Below are 21,366 nucleotides of genomic sequence, written 5' to 3'. Positions count from 1 at the left end.
ATTCACTAGGTCTTAGCTGGGTCCCAAGGTATCTATGTCTTTAATATATGGTCCTGTGTACCTGAAAATAAACCACAATTTTGGAAACACTGCTCTAGTTGTAGAAAGAAATACACAAAGGCAAAATGCACTTTAGCAAATATAAAAGATGACAGACTCTTGTCAAGACTAAAATTAGTTGAGAGGAAAAACCTGTCTTGGTTTATGCTAGACTTTTTGGGGTCAAATTTGGAATTTATTCATCAATTCAGTCACTTACTCTGCAAAATAACTGAGTACTTACTTAAAGCCTGGTGCGGGCTAGATGTGTGCATGCAATGGCAGGTGATCAAATGCAGAGAAGTCCTTCCTGCTTGGAGTTTATGTCTCATCAAGTGGGGGGTTAATGAAGAATCAAACAGTGAAACTCACTGTGGATGTGCTTGTGTGTTATTAGTCCTTGGAAGGAAAAGTCCCAAGGTGACACGAGGTGCTCTGTCAAAGTTGCTGGTGTAATTTTGGAGGTCGTGCTTCCTGGGAAGGCTGAGCAAGTCACCTGAGAATTACGTGTGTGGGGTGGGGGAGGTGTGAGGCTGAGGCTTTGCATTTTGCTGGGGATGGTGATGTGACACAGGCTTTTAGTGCACAAGAAGAGGATCCATGCATTTGAGGAAATAAAATGTCTGAGGATGCAGAGTAGAGACTCTGGAGGCCTGAGCAGGGGACTGTACATCAAGGTTTTTAGTCTCAGAGCTCACCCTGGCTGCAGCCTGGGGAACAGGTCAGGGAGGTGGGGTGGGGACTCAGAGCAGAGGCAGGGAGACACGCCAGGAGGCTAATGCAGTACGTAGTCCAGGGATGAGATGATGTGGTTTGGTTTGGGATGAAATAGAGAGACTTTGTCAGATTTGAGAGCCACTCAGGGCACATCTTGAGTTGGGTTTGAGGGGAGGGGAGGGGAGAGGTGGATTGCAGGCTGCTTTGGGTTTTGGAGGCTGCAAAATCACTTTGATTTATTGAAATATGGAATACAAGAAGAGGCAAAGAGCACAGACTTGGTTTTGAATTCTAAGAGGCTTTTGAAATACCCATGTTTGCTATGAGACCCACCCCACCAATCTGCCATTGGCCTGATTCAGCCTCCTTTGCTGTTATCTAACAGGAAATAGGCGATGACTAGATGTTCACTTTTCTTTCTTTCCCTGCATCTCACTTAGATGCGTTAATACCCAATTAGAAGGTGAAAAGGGCAGCAAGTGTGGAAGAAAAGGTCCACTCAATTTACTGACCGGGCAGTCAAGACTAGGTAAGGTTTGACCATAGATGGGCTAGAGGTGTGGTGGGCACGTAGAGTTGAGCACACAGTGTGGTGTTGAGCCCTGGAGCCCCACTGCCTCCTGCAGCCTGGGACTCAGTAGGCTGGAGGGTCCATCTCCCAGGATTTCCACCCAGGTCATGTCTGGGAGCCCCAGGAAGAAAATCCACCACCTCTGCCCACCTTGGAGGGGGTGTGATGGTCCATACCCATGGGGAAGTCCTGCATATGGGCATCATAGTTTCCTGTCTTGTTTACATATGCTTTTCCATTTCCTATTTTCATATGCAGAATATGAGGATTTATTATGACCTTATAGGCCCAGGAAGTCCCTCTACTTTTCTCTTAGTAAGGAAAGGGGACTGAAGGTCTTGGCGTTGAATGACTCCAATAGGATAGTAAATATCGTGTCTTCAAAGCACTGAGTCTTCAGTGAGTTTTACATCCCGTAAAATGTGTCTCTGAGGTTATATTGTTCACAAACTGCTGAGGTTTCTGCCCATCAGCCACTCGGAAGTCAGTCTTTTGGAGTCAGTCTTTTGGGCTGCAGTTTTGGTGTTGATACTTTCCCACGTGACCTGTTCTGGGCCTGCACTCCATGGATCTAATGGCATTTTTTTTTTAAAGATTTATTTATTTATTTTATTTTAGGCTGCATTGGGTCTTTGCTGCTGCACTTTGCTGCTGGCTTTCTCTAGTTGTGGTGAGCAGGGGCTACTTATTGAGGAGCACAGGCTCTAGGCATGTGTGCTTTAGTAGTTGTGGCACTCAGACTCAGTAGTTGTGGCTCACGGGCTCTATAGCACAGGTGGTGCATGGGCTTAGTTGCTCTGCAGCATTTGGAATCTTCCCGGACCAGGGCTGGAACCCATGTCCCCTGCATTGCCAGGCAGATTCTTCACCACTGCACCACCAGGGAAGTCCTCTGATGGCAATTTATTTTCAGCTTTTTCATCAGCCTGAACTTTTCCTGGAGAAAAGTCTGGCCAGCACTTCTGGCACCTTTACAAGCTGGTCATGTGTTGAATGGAGTCTCATTAAACCCCTAGAAGACTGTGACGTCTTTCTCTACTCAGACCCATTATTTGTGGACAGGTGCTCAATAGATTTAATTCCTTACTTAGGGCATACTTTCTTTTCTTTCTTTTATGTGGGGAATTTCTGTTCTACTATGCACACACTGAATATTGAGTTTTTTGTCTTGGTAACATGCTTCAGCTGAAATTGGAATTTGATTCTGTCTAGAAAAGATGTAGAAACACACATGTATAACTTTTTGCTTGTTGCTGTGTTGGTTCAGCCTATATAAGGCTGTAGCCATGCAGTCAGTGGTTGGGCTGACTTGAACGGTCAAATAGTCTGTTCCTTCCTTTAGCAGATACCAGTGATGGGCTGACTCCGTGCAAGGCTCAGTCTTAGTTGAAGTTGGGACTATTTAAGTGTGTGAATGACATAATGTCTCCCCTTTTGTGACTTAATATCCCTCTGGGGATTCAGAGGTAGGGAGGGCAGTGCCAGCCTGGAATGTCCTGAGCTGGTCCCCAGGAATGTCCTGAACTGTTCCCTGAGCAGTTGAGATGGGCCTGGAAGGCTGGGTGGGATTAGTACTCAGGGTGTCCAGGCAGAGGCCACTTGGGGAGTGTGGACTTGGGTGCTGATGGGTCACTGGAGGGTGTTAAGCTTGGTGGACATCCTCAGAGGTGTTGTAAAGAGATCAGGAGGGAGTGGTGTTGGGGACGACTAATTGTAACTGTGGTTCCGAAATTATGCTGTATCAAGAGGAAAGGAGAATTGGGAGAGAGAGGAGCTGTGGCAGAACAGGTGAGAGCTGGTACCTGGCTGATGAAGGGAGAGGTGGTGTGGAAAGAACTCAGGCTGCAGGGGCTGAAAGCCTGCAGAGGAGTCCTTAGACCGCCGTCTGTCCATCCTGCCTCCTGCTGGACATGGGCTTGGGGTGGGTAGGAGTAGTCATGTCCAGTGTTCAGGTTCTCAGTGAGTGTGGATGAGAGGAGGAGGAGTTGAGAGGATTACACTTCCTGCAAACTGGTCTTTGAAAGAAATGCTGGGGTTATGTCTTCCTTCTCCTGCACAGAAGCAGGTTTTCACGTTAAATTTTTACCAGTTCTTTTGAAGTGGAAAGTTGTAATCACATTTGTAGCTTTATGGCATGATAGACGAGGGTATCAAGGACTTGAAGGGTGTTTCTGATGTCTAGGGAAGCAGATTGCTATTTATGTGTTGTTCTCTTTCTCAAACACCCTCACCTGCTTATTTTAGTTGCCTCCTGTGTCCATTAGGATTTGGTTTGCCTGTGGGTCCTAGAATTAAGCTTTACATATAAATATGCTATACATATAAATATATATTATATATAAACACGTACATAAAGTACTCCATATATGCATACCGTATACGTTACATGATCGTATATACTATATGCTGTAGTAATAGTATATGTTATTCTATGTATTATTTAGTATGTTCTTATGTGAACCAACACGTTAAGTATAGTTGGCAAAACAATATGTAGGCTGTATAGTTTTTTATTACAAATTTCAGGAAAGCAGTTATTTTTGTTTATGCTTTCTTCCTGCAGACTAAACTGTCTACATTTTTCCTTTTCTGTAGAACTTTCTGTTACTTGATGAGATCTCACAGTGCAACCCTCAGCTGCCATCAGATGGTAAAACGATAGTGGACATGCAAGATCTCACTGCTTTTTGGGATAAGGTAACAAATCCTCCATTCCAAGATCATGACTGCTAAAAAACAACAGATGTTGTAAATTTTTTGGAGAATTTTTAGATTTTATACATGGTGTACGATGTGACTTGGTCATTTACTGAAAGTATGTTATATAAATTCTCAAAATTGGGACTAAGGTTTGCAACTAATGGAGATAAGTATAAAATCAACCTAAGATGTTTGACATGTTGCTCTCTGTTTCATTTTCAAGGGAACTTTCAATGTATTAGCACATTTTGAACTTAAAATATGTTTGTAATGTTAGAATTTAGAGGATTGGACAGACAAAATGCTGCAGTGTGGAAAGGGTTAACTGACAAATACATAACCCTTGTTAAAGATAAGCGGCTTTGGGGAATCAGTGTACATTCTCTGCCTTGATGTTCTCAGACCACCTTATTACATACTGAGTGAGGCCATGATTTGGATCTTTGCTCTGGGGCAGGTTGGGGGCTCCCCCACCCTAAGCTTCTGGATGGTGCTGGCGACTTTGGTGGCAGCCAGGGGCAGGGAGGAGATAGCAGGAGGGCATAGTAAGCACCAGTGATTCCCAGTTGAAGGGCTGCACTGGGTGGCAAGCTGACAGAACTGGTGATTTTCCAGCACTTGGTTTATTTATGACGTCCAGACCAACAGGAAAAACAACAGGGTCTGCTCTCAAGAAGCTGTCAATATTGCACACCCCATGCAGCTCCCTTTACCGACTGAAATGCTCTTCCTGGTTCCATGGTGCCCTGTGTACATCCTCCCATATCAGTGTGGATTAGTCAGGAAAACAGAACCCACACCATGGGAGATGGAGTTCCAGCAGAGAATTAGTTATGCAGATGACTAAAGAGGGGGAAAAAAGCAGAAAGGGCAAAATGATGGTGCTTGGGACAACCCAGAGATTAGCAATGGCAGGAAGCTCCTCCCACCCCCAGGCCCGGAGGGACTCAAGGAGGAGGTGCCTCTGCCAGAGGGTCCACCATCCAGAGCCCAGGAGACCGGCTGCTGTCAGAGGGGGGACCACAGTGTAAGTGTCCAGGCTCTAGACTCTTGCTGTCTTTTCATGCCTGTGACCCTATTGTCCCACCTGCATCGGGTTCACCTACTTCTGACTCAGTGCCTGACATCAAAACAGTAGTATTCTCCCAAATGTATAAAACCACATCCCTGTGCCTTATGCACATGGAAACTCGCACAAGGTGCCTGACCTACCCTGACAATTCCTCCTACCTTAATATGCTGAATTTACTTCCTGTTTGGTATTTCTTGTCATAATATACTTGAAGCATTTATGGAAAGTACCATTAAAATTCCATTATAAAGGCCACTCTGTGTGAATGCTAAGACATAATTTGTATGACCCATTACCAAATTTCTTTTGTACCAAACTTGCAGCGTTTTAAATGAGCTATTTTCTTCTTTCAGGAAATTAACAGCATTTTCTGATACTTCTGTGCAACTTGCATTGTAGTACAGAACACCCGTTCTCTTGTCCTGGCTTTGCCTATGGAAGGCTGTGCCCCTTGCTGGGGCCATTAGTAATTAGGGCCTGTCAGGGTAGGTCATGGGTGAGAGAGCCCTCAGGAGAGGGAGGGGCACAGACATTGCGGGTTTTGTAGAGAAGCTAAGTTTGAATGAAGCACTTGCTGGTTGGGAGGCAGGAGATAGACATGAGCTCTGTAACCTGCTCCACTAGACAGCCAGGTGGGCAGGTGGGGGATGGTCTCAAGGACCCAGGTCTTATCATCTCCAGGTCTCATTCACGAAATAAGACTTAGTCTCAATCTTTTGTTTTATTATTAATTTTTATTGGAGTATAGTTGCTTCATAATATTGTGTTTCTGCCGTCTAGCAAAATGAATCAGTTATACATACACATATATCCACTCTTTTTTAGATTCCCTTCCCGTTTAGGTCACCCCAGAGCATTGAGTAGAAGAGTGAAGTAAGTCAGAAAGAGAAAGATAAATACCGTATAATATCGCTTATATGTGGAATCTAGAAAAATGTACAGATGAACTTATTTGTAAAGCAGAGTCACAGATGTAGAAAGCAAATTTATGGTCTCAATTTTTAAGCGTTAATATATATGGTCCTGTGGGAGCCTCCAGATCTCCATGGGGCAGGGCTTTCGAACTGTGTCTGGCACAGAGTAGGGGCTCAGCTGATGATCCTTGTTGAGTGAGGGTCCCCTGAACCTGGATAACCAGGAGGGGCCTGGCCCCAGCACCCATGGGCTATTGAGTGCTGCCCCCTTCTGGTCAGGGCAGAGCAGCGCCCGATCCTGAAGCCTGAGTAGGAGGGAACTCAGTATCTGGCCCTGAGAAGCTATGAGGTGTGGGGACAGGAAGCTGATGCTTGCATGTGGCTCATTAGTTTGTAGTCTTAATTGAGTGAAAAGTAGTAAAATAAGAACCCTAAGTGTCAGACAAGAAGAAAGGAGTGAAGAAGCTTAAAAATGTTTCTCGTGTTAAAGTCTAGCTTCCAAGCGAGAGAGTAGCACAGACATATATATACTACCAACTGTAAAATAGTCAGTGGGAAGTTGTTGTATAACAAAGGGAGTCCAACTGGAGGATGGAAGATGCCTTAGAGGACTGGGGCAGGGAGGGTGGGGGGGACTCGAGGGGGGGGGGCGTCAAGGAAGGGAGGGGATATGGGGATATGTGTATAAAAACAGTTGATTGAACCTGGTGTACCCCCAAAAAAATAAAATAAAAAAAAAAAAAAAAAAAAAGTCTAGCTTCCTATTGATAGATTTTTAATCTATTAAAAAGTCCTGTAAAATATGGGGCTAGTTTTTTTGGTGATGAAAAGTAATTGTCATTTTTTTTAGTATATGAACATTTTATAATCAGTTAAGTTCTTTCCAGAGAAAATTTTCATTTTGAAGATTATCCAGACTTTTTATTCACACTCTGTGCTTTTAATCTTTTGGGCATTTTACTAATCAAGCATAACCATGTGTTTTTTTCAAACATTAGCAATTACTGACAATTTCCTTAAAACTTAGAATATGTAAAGACATACATACACCCTTCAGTCTCTCAGGAATGTGACCTGGGATTGGCATCATGAGTACTTTGTTCTTTTCCCTCACCTTGCATTATGTGCTGTCACATGTACCTTCACGTTTCTTTGTGTTTTGTTTGTCTGTTTTTTGTTTTGTTTTCTGTTTTTTGATGATAGAAGTACTTTATTGTGCTTGTTTAGCCAGGACTCGCAATGCAAATACATATAAAACTGAGGCTTTATCTCTCTGACCCATGATGTCATAATTAATTTCTTTATTCCCCATTTTTTTGTGGTTGGTATTAAATTAGAGCTCTTGTGAAATTAGAGCTTTGACTGTTATTTACGAGAGTTAATTTACCAAGAGTGACATCATATAGAGTGCCTCCTTGCTTGCTGAGCATTACTGAGATTCGTGCTTTATTAAATGAAAATGGAGAAATTTGTGGAGATTTCAAATTCTTAGTAAAAGGTCAGGCATGCATGTACTTATGCAGCCACCTTGTGGAGATTAATGAGATAAACAGTTAAAACCCAGGGTCATAATGAAAACTTATAAATGATTAAAAACCTCCCATAATGAATATTCTATTAAGTACATTATTTTAATAAGCTAGTGTGCATCATGCAGTTTGCATTTCAAGCAAATGTCTTGGCATTTCAACTACCTAAATTCTGTGGGTGTCTAGAGCTTTGTCCTTATAGAAATCTCGTAAAAGAAGGAGGCTTCCTAAAGGCAACTAAAGCTGTTTCAAACCCCTAAAGATCAGATTGGTTGAAAAGGCTCCAGAACACAGTATCTTAAAATAGGAAGGAGAGGGACTTCCCTGGTCGTGCTGTGGTTAAGAATCCTCCTGCCAATTCAGGGGACATGAGTTTGAGCCCTGGTGCAGGAGGATCCCACATGCCGCTGAGCAACTAAGCCTGTGCACCACAACTACTGAAGCCCGAGTGCTCTAGGCCATGCTCTGCAACAACAAAACCACCCGCACTTAGGAGCTCGCTCACCGCAAGGAAGAGTAGCCCCCGCTTTCCGCAACTACAGAAAACCCCCTCGCAGCAACGAAGACCCAAAGCAGCCAAAAATAAAAGTATCAAAACTTAAAAAAAAAAATAAGTAGGAAAGAGAAAAATGTGGGTTTATGTTAGCATATCAATGACTATTATGTTATTTTCTCTACTTTCTGAAGTAATTTGTTACTTTATTGAAATGGTTACATTTTTATAAACTTCAATTTGTAGGCATCAAATACCCCAACCCTACAAGGGCTTTCCTTTACTGTCAGACCCGGTGAACTGTTAGCTGTGATTGGACCTGTGGGGGCAGGAAAGGTAAGTTATGATGCCTTTTGGCAGCTGGATGCAATGCCGCAGCCCCTACTAAATTCTCAGAGTTGAGCCCAGAGCTGCGTGTAACAGTTTGAATTGGGTGTATCTAGAACAGCTTTTCTCTGTGTTCCATGGAACATTTGTTTTGCAAGAAGGTTTCATGGCCAAATAAATCTGGATAAACACACATTATGTTTTCCTTCTTGGTGCTTCACGTTACACAGTTGGGAACTGCTTGTTGGGAATTTGGATGTCTCAGTGAAGGAAATTATGTGGCAGCTATTCAGGATGGACAGAGACAGTGTGGACTTCTTTTTGTCACAGTGCCCACTCCAGGAAGTCTGGAGGTTGTAAAGGCTCTTCCAGGGAGCTTTAAACATTTCCTCACGTGACTAGACTTGGCCCCATCAGTGCACGTGTAGTGAGTGTGCAGCCACGTGCTGGAGCTAAAGACACAGATGTGAGCAGGACCCCGACGCCCCTGCCTCCAGAGGCAACCAGGGTCCGGGGCGAGACAGATACACAGGCAGGTTATTTCAGCCCAGAGTGGTGAGCGCTCTGATGTGTGGGCACAGACCCATCAGGTCTGTGTGTTGTAAGAGAGTTGTAGGAAATGTGCACATGCACATAGTCTGAAACAACAAAATAGAAAAATCTAAACATGGGATGTATACATGAGAGGGTGATGATTTCCTTTATGATGGACTTTTGCTCTTCAGACACAACTCCAGAGTTCTTTTAAATAATAATCTTTGGATATGTTCTTCACACATAGCTTTTTAAGAATAAGCATTTGTCAAGTAAAGGATGCCTGGATGCAGGAACAACTGCATTAAACATCAGGTACATGAAATACACATGCTTCTGGGCTGCTTTGTTAAGAATGTTAAACATTCTTCATTAGTTCTTGGTAAGTATAACACTTCATTTGGGGGAAACTCAGGCAGAGTAGATTGTTTATACTATTAATATTCCTTATCAACCATTAGTTTACACTGACCAATAGTGTTGTTTTCAGGTTTTTTGTTGTTGTTGTTGTTGCAACTGCCAGGGTTGTACTTCATCCTGCTCTAAAGGAAAGGGTTCTATCGTTTATCAAGCGCCCAGGATGGGAATGGCTGTGCTGCGGGGCGTGTTCCGTCCCGAGTGCTGTCTGTTCACGTGTGTGTGTTGCCGTCTGTTTCAGTCGTCCCTGCTAAGTGCTGTGCTGGGGGAGCTGCCCCCGAGCCAGGGGCTGGTCAGCGTGCACGGGAGGATTGCGTATGTTTCTCAGCAGCCCTGGGTGTTTTCAGGAACTTCGAGGAGTAATATTTTATTTGGGAAGAAATATGAGAAAGAACGATATGAAAAAGTAATAAAGGCTTGTGCTTTGGAGGAGGTAAGTAATGAGTTTTCAGTTGCACATACTCGAATTTCAAACAATAATAATGTTGGTTTAAACTAAGTTTTGTTCAAAGTTGTTTTTTTCATTTGAAAGATCTTTGTTTTTTTTTTTTAATTTCAAAGATCTTTGTTGCTTAATATTTTAATACGCTGTTGTTTTAATCCTGACGTGACAGTGATGCTCACAGATGCCGCCGGGGGAGGGGGTTCATTTTGTGAAGTTTCATTCACTTTTAACTTTTTCTTTACCAGACAGTTAAAAAAATTTGTAAGAACAGAGAGCACAGTGTAATGAGCCCTCCTGCACCCCCAGCTCCAACCAGGAGCAGCTGGAGGCCAGTCTTGCTGAGTCTCTCCCCCTGCCCTCTGCCAGCCCCACCCCCACCCCAGACTATTCTGCAACAGATCCCAGACCTCAGATTAGTCCATCTGTAAACATTTCATTAGTTTTCTCTACAAGATAGGAAAGCCTTTGGGAAAAAATCACTACATTATTTCATCTAAAAAATAACCCAAATTCCTGAATATCGTCAACCTTCTAGCCTGTATTTACATGCTGTTAATTGTCTCACTGAGAAATCTGGTTCACCATTGTTTGAATCAGACTCCATGTAGGTCTGCCTTCTGCACTTGGGTGATACCTCCTTGGTCCCTTTCAGTCTCTAGGTTTCCCTCTGCACTTGGTTTTGACTTGTAATTTATTATTTAAAGAAAATGAAATGCTTTAAAATTTCTTTTCAATATTTCATCATTTTTAGGGGGGGAGAGTATTTTCAGAAATGGCATTGACTTTCACAGAAAATGGCAAAATGAAAGGTTTAACTCTACTTTGGGATTTAAATGAAATTAGTGAAAGATGAAAACTGAACTTACCTGATAGGAGAATATAATTTGGCAAAAAGAATGAAAAATGTGAATACTGATAAATAGTATGTTACTCTCTTGGGTTATAAAATCCCAATCAGTGAATAATAGCGTTGAAGGGCTCCCCTCTGGGTCTGTTTAGTGCAGCCTGGAAGTCTGACTCATACTGTGAGGAAAAGACTGGGACAGACTTTCGAAGGTGTGGTGTTGAAGGCTCCAAACCAGCTGTGTGAGGAAATAGTAATTTTGCTTAACAATGGCTTGAGTATCATAGATTGTATCAGGTGAGTAGCATTTTAGGATGATGTGAACAAAACAGAATTGCTCCTTTCATGGGCTTCTGTTTCTTTCTCCTGGGTTCTTGTTAATGGGAGATCGTGTGTTTGCAGAAATGATGTCAAGTTAGCAAGAATGAGCTAGAATTTTATTAAATGCCGTATATACTGTATAAGAAAAGAGGGGGAAAGCAACTGGACAACAGTAAGACAACAGCTCCCATTTATTCAGAGTCCACGTGCAAATCATTTTTCTGTCTCTCACACGTGCACCTGCACAAAGATAAAATAGTATATGAGTTTTTAGTGTTTTACCAGTGTCTTTAATGCTACCATCCTCATTTTAGTTGGTAAAACTGAGGCTTGAAGAAATGAAATAGCTCATCTCTACATTTGCAGCTTAAGTTCAGATCCATTTCAGCACAACTCTATACTCTATGCTTGTCCACGGTGCTGTGCTGCCTCTCAACGGAGGAAGTTTTTGGGAAGAACTTTTTAAAAAGCGGGTGATGGATGAAGGTGGAAGGTGGGATGTGGAATAAACAGATCTCAGGCATTTCCTCTTTAATCGCCACTTGTTCCTGATGCTCAGATCAGACTCCAGAGACCGAGGCCAGTGTGTGGCTGTTTCTTTGCATGACCTTGCCCTTCTAGTGAAGCTCAGCCGTGTCTTTCCCCTCCACATTTGAGCATCTCTGGAGAAAAGCAGGTTCTGGGGACAGTGGCTGCCATTCACCATTTTTTTCTAAGGTCTGATGCTTTGCCACAGCCACGTGGGGTGAGTGGACCAGTAACGTGGGCAGTGTTCTGGGGCTTCACCCACCCTCGGGCATCTGTGCAGCACAGACTCTGGTTGGAAGGGCCCTGCAGGATGGGGCTGCACAGCGATTCTCCTGTACGTGACGTGACTTTATAAACATGGACTGCTCTCCTGTTCTGCTGCGTGGTCGGGACTTGGAGTTGGGGCTCCTCGTGCCCATACCCTCTTTGGCAGGAAGTGAGGCCCAGGGTGGAGAAGTAGCAGAGAGCGGAGTCCTGGCCCCGGCTTCATCACTTGCCTGCTGTCACACTGGACATTTTCTGTTCCCTGTCTGGGCCTCTGACATTTCTGCAGCAAAATGAGGATATTGGATCAGAGAGTTTCCAACAGGTTTTGCTTCTGCTCTGAAATGTCATCTATGACTCTGATTAGGAAGGGATCAGCAAGGTCTTTACGACACCTGGGAACCACTTAATGAGTTATGAGAGCTTCTGCTTATCTCCTTATGTAATCCGTGTGTCAGTGGCTAGGCATAGGATGGTCACAAGTAATAGTAGCGTCCTGGAATTATTTTGGCCTGTAGATACAGAGACTGCATGTGTAGTAGAAAAGACTTGGCCTTTGGAGAGAAACAATCCTGGGTAGTAATTCCAGGTGTTTGTCTCAGTTTCCTTCCTTGTTAAATGGAGGAGATGTGGGATTAATGTAAAGGTCAAAGGCAATGCCTGTGAAATGCAAACATGCCAGGTTTTCAGTAAATGGTAGCTATTTGTTATTATTCCAGCTCTTTTCTCTACATCCATGCATACTTAAATACATAAAAATATAATAAAGGTTTCTCCTTACAATTTTCCTTACGCTACCTCTCCCAAATCCTGGAAGGAAAAAAAGAAAAATACAGGAAAAAAAAAAAAGCAACATTTCTTGTATTTTACATATGTTAAAAACAACTAGATGTATTATACCATACTTGATCGAATTGAAGTAAATGTTTAAGTTGATTGAGCTAAACACATTTCTGTAATAAAATAGGGAGATATGAAGTAATCACATTTGGTAACATCAGTTCAGGATGAGGACATCAACTCCAAGGCCCAGGAGTCAGAAGGCTCAGGGCTTGAGTGTCAGTTTCTCTGTTTACTAGTTGTGTGGTTTTGGCTAATTGTCTGAACCTTATAAGTCTGTTTCTTCATCTGTAAAATAGAGGTAATAACACTATCAACCTCATAAGGTTGTTTTGAGGATGAAATGCAGCAGTGATTTTAAAGCATCTAATTGCTAGGACATAGCAAGCACTTTGTAAATGTTAGAATAATTTTGAAAATAAATTAGCCCTTAATTGTAAGCTCAACTAGTTTTTGGGAAAATCACATCCACAAAATGTGACTTATAAGGAAGAATATATCTTCTTTATATATATAACTTCCATTATTTGAGTTGATATTTATATAGGTGCTCTACAGATAGTACATTATATATATCCACAATAAAAATATCCTGAACCATAACATAAGCAATGTAGTAACAGTTGTCTGCATATTATCTTTAACCACCTGAAGTCTATTAAACTAGTTTAATATTTTCCCACATAGATCACTAGACTTTACAAACCCCTCTTGCGTGCCTGTAAGCTGTACTTTCATCTCATATTTACCACATTCCTGCCAGTTTGGACATTTTCTTTTCAGATTGCCCTAACAATCATAGGAAAATGTTTATTAGCCCTTCTTTGTCTAGGTATAGAGGTCTTCAAGTCTTGAGTTATTTTACTGCTGCCTTCATTTCAAATATATTTTTCAGTCACCACTTGGGCAGCATGATGTGAAAGAGTAAAAGGCTATGAATTGACATGAGCTTGGTTCAGATTCCAACTTTTCTCCTTAACAGGTGATAGTTCTCAGACCAGTGATGTAACCTCACTTAGTCTCAGTTTCCTCATCTGTGAAATGGGGCCAGTACTTCCTGTGCAGCTTGTGAGGATTAGAGATAATCAGCATCAGGGTCCAGAACAGTGCTTGGTGCACGGATCTCACCCTCCAGGAGCTGAGAGTAGCGGTGTGCATATGTACAAATGATGGAGCAGAGTAAGACAGGTCCTTCATGAGAGATGTAAACAAAGCCTTAGGAACCCAGCAGGAAGAGAAACGAGTCCAGGATGGTTTCCTGGGAGAGTGTGTTTGGGCTGAGCCTGGAAAGATGGGCAGGATATTGACAGGCCGTGGGAGGAGGGGCAATTCCAAACAGAAGAAAAGCTGTGAAGAAAGGCAGGGGCCTCCTGCTGTTTGAATCCAGCCCTCCTCTGCAGGGGCCTCAAGTCTGACCCCAATTAACCATTTCAGTAGTCTGCTCCGTGGTGTTTCTACACTAAGTCTCCACCATCGCTGAAGGGCCCTTGATGTGCTTCTGGACAGATGGCATCAAACCAGTGAAGCCATCTCCTATTTTGCCTCTAGTTTGTGTGTCTGCTTTTTTCAGTGAAAATTGGTTAAGTTTAACTTAGAGGTAACTAACGTGAATAAGAACACCTTCCTGTCAGCGGGAGGAATTGTAATACATGCTCAACTCAGGCTTTTCCCTTTACCCTAATCAGAAAATGGTGGCTGGGAAATTAGTCTGACTTGGATTTTACTTCAAATCCTTTGAAATGCTTTCCCATCTGGGGCTTCACGGTGAATGATTGTCAGAGTCAACAGCACTAAGTCCTCCTACCAGACTCGGAGAGAGCCTGTTTCTTATGCCCTAACTGTGCTAAATGCAAGAGTAGATTAAAGTGCCTTTTCTAGAACACGGTTGAGATTACTGTTACAATGCGATGCTATTTTGAGAAGGAAACCAGAACAACATAAAATCAAAGCATAAAAACTAAGCAGAACAGTTTGCAAGGACTGTCAACAGTGAAACGGAGGCCAAGTAAACTGTGTGTGTGTGTGTGTGTGTGTGTGTGTAAGGTTGGAGGCTGAGAACCTGTCTTAAAATGCTCACTGTTTTTCATGAAAACCAAGTGCGGGATATGGTATTAACTTCTGAGCTCAACAAAGAAAGAAGTTGAAATAGTGATGAATTTTCACAACAGAGCAATTGTTGCCTTTCATTTGATGCACCCCATTAAGCTGTGAGTGTGCGGGGAACCTGTGTGTGCCTGTGTGTCTTTGTGGCTGTCAGGGAGGGTTATGGTGGAGACAGTCTCTTTCTCCTTGTGGTCATGTGCTTTACATGTTGTGATTCACACTGTGAATGGAGTCCCACCTGTTAGATTGATGAGAAAATAGGCATCAGTCACCAGTAGCAAGTTACAATCAAATAATGTCTTTTTTCCATTTATTGAGGGTGCTCATACACTTCTTTAGAGTCTCACAGCATCCTTGAGGTTAGTGATTCTTGTTTCTGCAGCACATTCTTTAGAAGAGGAAAATGAAACTTAGGGAGATCAAAGGATTTGTTTATCATGGAGACCCCAGTGTGCCACTTGCTTTCTCCCCAGCTAAGACAAAAGAGAAATGAGGTCTACATCTGCAGAAAGGTGCTGCTGTGTTTCCTAGGTTGATGCCTGAGGGGTTTATTAGAAAACAAACTCCCTGAAAACTCTGCTTGTCTATGCCAGGGTTTGTTGAGTGATAAATATAGGCAATCAAAGTAAAGATTTCTAACATAATAACTGTGAAACTTAAACCTGAGTTTTACCTTTACCTTCTCCAGGTACTCTGGGGAAAATGGACTGATTTGTCTGACTTCTTAAATAATATTCAAATATAACTTTTGATTGATTCCCAGATCCTCAAGTCAAAACTTCATATCCTTCTTAGCTTTGAGTTTTTCCTGCTTCCATGGACAAGCGTCTACTTAGTCCAGCTGATCTGCTCTGTGTCCCTCAAACACTGTTTCTTTCCCTCTGGTTTTCCTGCCCAGCCTGCTCTTTCTGCTCCCATTTCTTGTACAAATCTTGTCTGTCACTTGCCTTAAGTGTCACTGTGAAGATATAGGACAAGTGTCATCCCTTCTTTGAAAGTGGGAAGCTGAGGCCAAGATCAGCAAAATTGGTAATTTAAGACACACTTATTCTTTGATAAGTCCTGGGCCTTCACCAGGCTGGGCCACCAACTCTCACACCTGTGCCTCTAGCACAGACCTTCACTCTTGCATATCCAGCTGCACTGTGACATCACCAAGAGATCATCTCAGCTTGTCCACAACTGAAGTCTCATAAACCTGCATCCACCATCTTCCCCAGTTCAGTAAATGGTGACCCTGTTCTTCCCCTTCCTCACATCCAAAGCAACACAAGTCCTCCTCTTCTCTTACAGCCCACACCCACCCCGCCAGCAGGTCTTACAGCCTCCACCTTCCACGTGTGTCTTGAGTTTGACCTGTCTCTCCATTCCCACTGCTCCCACTCTGGTCCTGGCCACCGTCATCTCTTGCCTAAATTATTGCTGTAGCCTCCTCACTTGTATCTACTCTCACCCTTCCCCCAAACTGTCTATTTTCCACAAAGCATAAGAGAGATTCCTTAAAAGCCTCAGACCATGTCAGTCCTCCCTATCCCCCTCCCCCTTTTACTGGGAGTGAAACCAGGGCTCCTCCTGCTCTGTCTCTGCCCTCATCCCCCTCATTCTTACTCAGCTCCAGCTCTCCTGGCTTCCTTGCTTGTCCTGCAAAACCTTGGGCATCTGCCCCATGGCCTTTGCACTTGCTCATTCCTCTGTGTGGAGCCCCCTCTCCAGGTCTGCATGAGCCCCCTCCACCCTCCTCCAGATCTGTTCACATCCTCTCTGAATAGAGCCCTTCCCGACCCCAATATAGAGGCTCTTTACCTCCTTCACTTTCCATCCCCCTAAGCTGGCTTCCTTTTTCTTCTAGTCCTTAGTATTTGTACTCATGTCATTTTGTCCATCTCCCACCATGGAAAGAAACTCTAGGAACTTTGTTTCCTCATGGCTGAATTCACTGTGCCCAGAACAATGCCTGGCATATAGTCGATCCTCAGTACCTATCTGTTAAAATGGTCAAATGTATAAATGCTGTGAAAAACTACAGAATGAAAACAATGAAAAGTCCTGAGAAGTTTTTTTTTTATATGTTCAAGAGTATAATTTAGTTGCTATGAAATATACCCATTGCTGTTGATCAAATACTTGTATAAAGAACTGATGCTGAAAGGTTAGGGTGGCAGGAGGAGAACACATTTTAAATCTTTTTCTTTTTCCCCTTTTCTATCTCCATGTAGGATTTCCGGCTTTTGGAGGATGGAGATCTAACTGTGATAGGAGATGGAGGAACTGTACTGAGTGCAGGGCAGAAAGCCCGGGTCAGCCTTGCAAGGTAAATGGTGTTTCAGTTTCAGTTGCCATCCTGCCCCTGCCTCCTCTGCAGCTCCTAGTGGAGGTGAGCACGCAGACCCTGTTCACCGGGTGGGCGCTGTGTGAAGCAGGCTCTAGGCTCTTTCCATGGGCTCCTGGAATGAACATCAAGGTGTTGGACATCGTCATGATTCAGAGATGGGATCCAGGGAGCGTGAAGCGTTTTTCTCCTGACATCTCTCTACATTTCCTAGAGCCGTGTATCAGGATGCAGACATCTACCTCCTGGATGATCCGCTCAGTGCAGTAGATGCAGAAGTCAGCAGGCACTTGTTTGAACAGTGAGTTTGCTCCTGTTTCCTGTCATTTCTGCTTTCAAGAACCCTGTAGAGATCAGGGAAAAGAGCTCAGGAAAACCTTTGTGCTTCAGTCGACTTGACTGGTTCTACTCTGGTGTCCCTCTCTCCCTTCCCTTCCCTCCACAGAAGATCCATCATAGAGAAATTTGCATCATGATGAGGTCATGATAGGAAAATACAGGAGGTGCTTCCAGTGTGTGGAGGCCCGTGGAGCCCGTGCTTTAGGGAGCTGAGGGATAGATGGCAGATTTCCCCCTGCTACTTGCAGTTGATAACCAGACACTGTGGGTGGACCCAGAACCCAGGAATAAGAACGATGATGTATGGTTTTGAAATCAGAGGGTGGGTCTTGGTAACCTGGTACATCACTGCCAGTTCTTTTCCTCTGTCATTTGTTTAAGGCCCATTAGAAGTGAAGTTTTCAGCACTGACGTAGGGCTTCCGTGGAAAGATCTTGTTGGTTTATGCTTATTTTTCTGTAGGTTTGGAAATACAGTAAAACCTTGGTTTCCAAGCATAATTTGTTCTGGAAACAAGCTTGTAATGCAAAGCACTTGTATATCAAAGCAAATTTCCCCATAAGAAATAATGGAAACTCACATGATTTGTTCTACAATCCAAAAATATTCATATAAAAATGATTACAATACTGTAACATAATACAAAACGATAAGGAAAATACAAAATATAAAGAAAAATAAACAAATTAACCTGCACTTACCTTTTAAAACCTTTGTGGCTGGTGTGAGGGAGATAAGAGAGAGGAGGGTTATTGTGTAGGATGACTTTCACTATCACTAACGAAATCACTATCTATTGCCTCAATGGAATCTTTTTCTTTTCGTGCAACTTTAACAAGGAACCTATCCAATGGCACTTGCTTTTGCCTCCTTTTGAGGATTTCATGGAAATGTGACATTGCATCATTGTTAAACAGATTCATTGCTCACACTGCTACAGCCTTACTTGGGTGCTTTTTGACAAAATTTTGCATTGCTTTCCACATTTTACACATCTCCCTAATGTCATTTAAAGTGAGGGATTCCTCCGCCTTTTTCTCCTCCTCCTCTGCAAATGAGATCTCCTCAATAACCTCCTGCTGTTGCTTGTGATGCAGATCCATCAGTTCGTCAGTGGTCAGCTCCTGGCCATGTTCCTGCACCAGCTCTTGAATGTCGTCCTCATTCACCTCCAGTCCCATGGTCTTCCCCAGGGACACAATTTTATCGACAACTGGCAGCTCCTGTTCATAAGCAAGCCCCTCTAAGTCATGTCCAAGAACACAATCAGGCCACAGTTTTCTCCAAGCAGAGTTGGAGAAATCCCGCAGCGAGAGAGAGAGAAGAACCATTGTCTCAGTTGTGATTATGTGACGTTCAGCATCACGTACTACTTGTATTGCAAGACATTGCTTGTTTGTCAAGTTAAAATTTATTAGAAATGTTTGCTCGTCCTGCAGAACACTCACAGGACAAGTTACTTACAATCCAAGGTTTTACTGTACTTAGTAAAGCCTGGAATTTGAGAATGATTTATTCCACATCTGAGTATGGCTTCAATCATTTCACACTGCTTCATGGATACTCACTAGAATTTAATACTTAGACCCACAATGTAGGGTTAACTTAAATTTGAAACTAAGAATCTAGAATCTGGCTGAAATCCTGACTCTCATTTTGTGTGTCTGGAATTTGTTGTCAGTGGCTCTTGCTTGGCCACCGAACACCTGAAGTAGAACAACTCTGATGCTTTTCTGTGTGTAATGTATCCTAACACACACTGACTGATGCCTCTGATGGAGTCTGCACTGACCATTCGAAAGCCTTGTGAACGTGCTTTTCCTAAAACAGCATCCACATCTACCCCACGGTTAGTTAGCCTGCTGTTTTTCACCTTATTAAAGTCAATGAGCCCTTTCAGCTGCCCTACTTGTGCACTGAAATCAGTGCCCTTACAGATGTTACTACACAAAACCTCTTACTTTACAAAGGAGGACAGTGAGCCAGGAGAGGGGAAGGACCCACCCTGGGCAGAATAAGGGAGACTAAGACGTTCAGCTCTCATTCCTGCCTCTAAGAAATCTGTCTCTACATGCAGCTTGCTAAGACAGGTGCTTGGGGAAAGTTCAGCAGAGTCGAGGTTTAGAGGGTTTCAATACAGGATATTAAAAGCTAAGGGGAAGCAGAAGTGGGCAGCTGAAATTGGAAAGCTCCCTGTGCACTGGGCTTGGCAGGACGTGCCCTGTGGGCCTGCAGGCTGGGCAGGGTTTGTGGAGGCTGAGAAAAGGATTCAGGTCCTTTCACTAAAGGAAGAGTAGCAGCAAAGGTGTAGAGGAAGGAAGAAGCAAGGCTTGAGAAGAACAACAGGCACATCCTCACCTGGAGGATGCACGTTGTTTGGCAGAGAGAAGCTATTTGGAAATTCTCACTGTCAGGTCCTGTATAGTTTGCTAGGGCTGTGCCTGTGCAGGCTGCTCTCACAGGAGACCATTGCCTGGGTGGCTTGTAAATAACTGAAATTTACCTCTCAGATTTCTGGAGGCTGGGAAAGTCCAAAGTCAGGGTGCTGAAAGATTCAGCGTCAGATTGAGGGTTCAATCCCTGTGTCCTCACATGATGGGAGGGGTGAGGAAACTGTGTGGGTCCGTTTTATAAGGGCACTAATCCCATTCATGCAGGCTCTACCCTTGTGACCTGGTCACCTTCCAACAGCCCATCTCCAGGACCTTCACAGTGGGCATTAGGTTTCAAGGTATGAATTTTGAGGACACAAACATTGTCTATAGCAGGTTGTCACAGGGGGTGGGGGAGTGGGGGGCTTAAACAATAGAAATTAATTTCCTCACAGTTCTGGAGGCTGGAAGTCCAAGATCAAGGTGTGGGCAGGTTTGGTTTCTGATGAGACCTCTCTCCTTGGCTTCTGATGGCATCCTCCTCGCTGTGTCCTCATGTGGTGTTTCATCTGTTCCCATGCACCCGTGTGTCTATCCTTATGTCTTAATCTCCTCTTCTAAGGACACCAGTCAGATTGGATTAGGTCCACCCTAATTAAGGGGGAAAATTGCCTCTTTAAAGGCCCTGTCACCAAATTCTAAGGTACTGACAGCCAAGGTGTCAACGTGTGAATTTTGGGAGACATGAGTGATTTACAGCAGGTCCAAAATAGCAAAGTAAAGAGACTTCAGCAGAGTCAGCTGTGTGAGAGTGAGACGTGAGAGCTCTGAGCTCTGGATACAAGGAGCTGGAATTCCACGTCCACTAAGCAGGGGTCATGGGCCAAAGCTGTATGTAACTTGTGCTTAGTGTTGAGGTGATGAAAGAGCTCTGGAGATGGATGGTGGTGATGGCTTGCACAACTGTGTGAATGTACTTAATGCCACTGAACTGCAGCTTAAAAATCGTAGAAATGGTAAATTTCATGTTATGTATATTTTACCACAATAAAACAATGGCAAAGTGACATTGAATCTTTCAGAACATGAGAGAGCAGGGCAGCTGACACATGGCGTGGCCTCCAGCTCTCTTACCTGACCCACCTTTCCCACCCTCTCCTGATCGTGAGATGTATTTTCCCTTAGAGAAGTGCTTTGTGGTTTATCATGGGTTCAGTGACAGGCACTAGTGCTGTGACAGAGACTCCTGGAATCATAAGTAGGTCAGTGCCCCACCCTGAACTGGAAAATGTCTGTCACCCTTTCTTGAGTGTGAACAAGTTCTCCGTCACTCCAGGAACAGCTGCTGCTGGCCATTACATCTGTGTCACAGGGAGGGGATAGGAAGGCATTCTGATTGCCAAGTACAATGTGCTTATCACAAAAGCTCCCCCTAGTTCTCTTTCAAACACAGGAGATGTTTATAAAGTCCTCTTCAACCTTGTGGGTTTAATGACTTTGGATGTACACTTGATAGAAGCGAGCTTGTTAAGATTGTTGTTTGCTAATCAGAACCACGTTCTCCAGGGAAATGTAAGTCAGGGAGCATGAATGTAATTTAGGGAATCACTCAGCAGCACCTGGACAATGCTCTCAACTTAGAAAATTGGATGGAAAACTATGCTCTGA

General features: G+C 43.5%; 1 protein-coding gene across 2 annotated transcripts in view; it reads left to right on the top strand.

The window, feature by feature from the left end:
- LOC130835676 (ATP-binding cassette sub-family C member 4-like) overlaps window positions 1-21,366 on the top strand; it is a 175,740-nt gene that overhangs the window by 26,965 nt on the left and 127,409 nt on the right. For both annotated transcript variants that reach the window (XM_057707374.1, XM_057707373.1), the window contains exons 9-13: window positions 3,923-4,024; window positions 8,282-8,371; window positions 9,555-9,746; window positions 16,875-16,969; window positions 17,202-17,288. In XM_057707374.1, coding sequence (XP_057563357.1) covers window positions 3,923-4,024; window positions 8,282-8,371; window positions 9,555-9,746; window positions 16,875-16,969; window positions 17,202-17,288 — 566 coding nt within the window. The remainder of the gene's footprint in view (window positions 1-3,922; window positions 4,025-8,281; window positions 8,372-9,554; window positions 9,747-16,874; window positions 16,970-17,201; window positions 17,289-21,366) is intronic.

Source organism: Hippopotamus amphibius, chromosome 14, assembly GCF_030028045.1.
Source record: "Hippopotamus amphibius kiboko isolate mHipAmp2 chromosome 14, mHipAmp2.hap2, whole genome shotgun sequence".
In the NCBI taxonomy this organism is placed as follows: domain Eukaryota; kingdom Metazoa; phylum Chordata; class Mammalia; order Artiodactyla; family Hippopotamidae; genus Hippopotamus; species Hippopotamus amphibius.
Note: the sequence above shows the minus strand (reverse complement) of the source record. Positions and strands in the feature narration are given on the sequence as shown.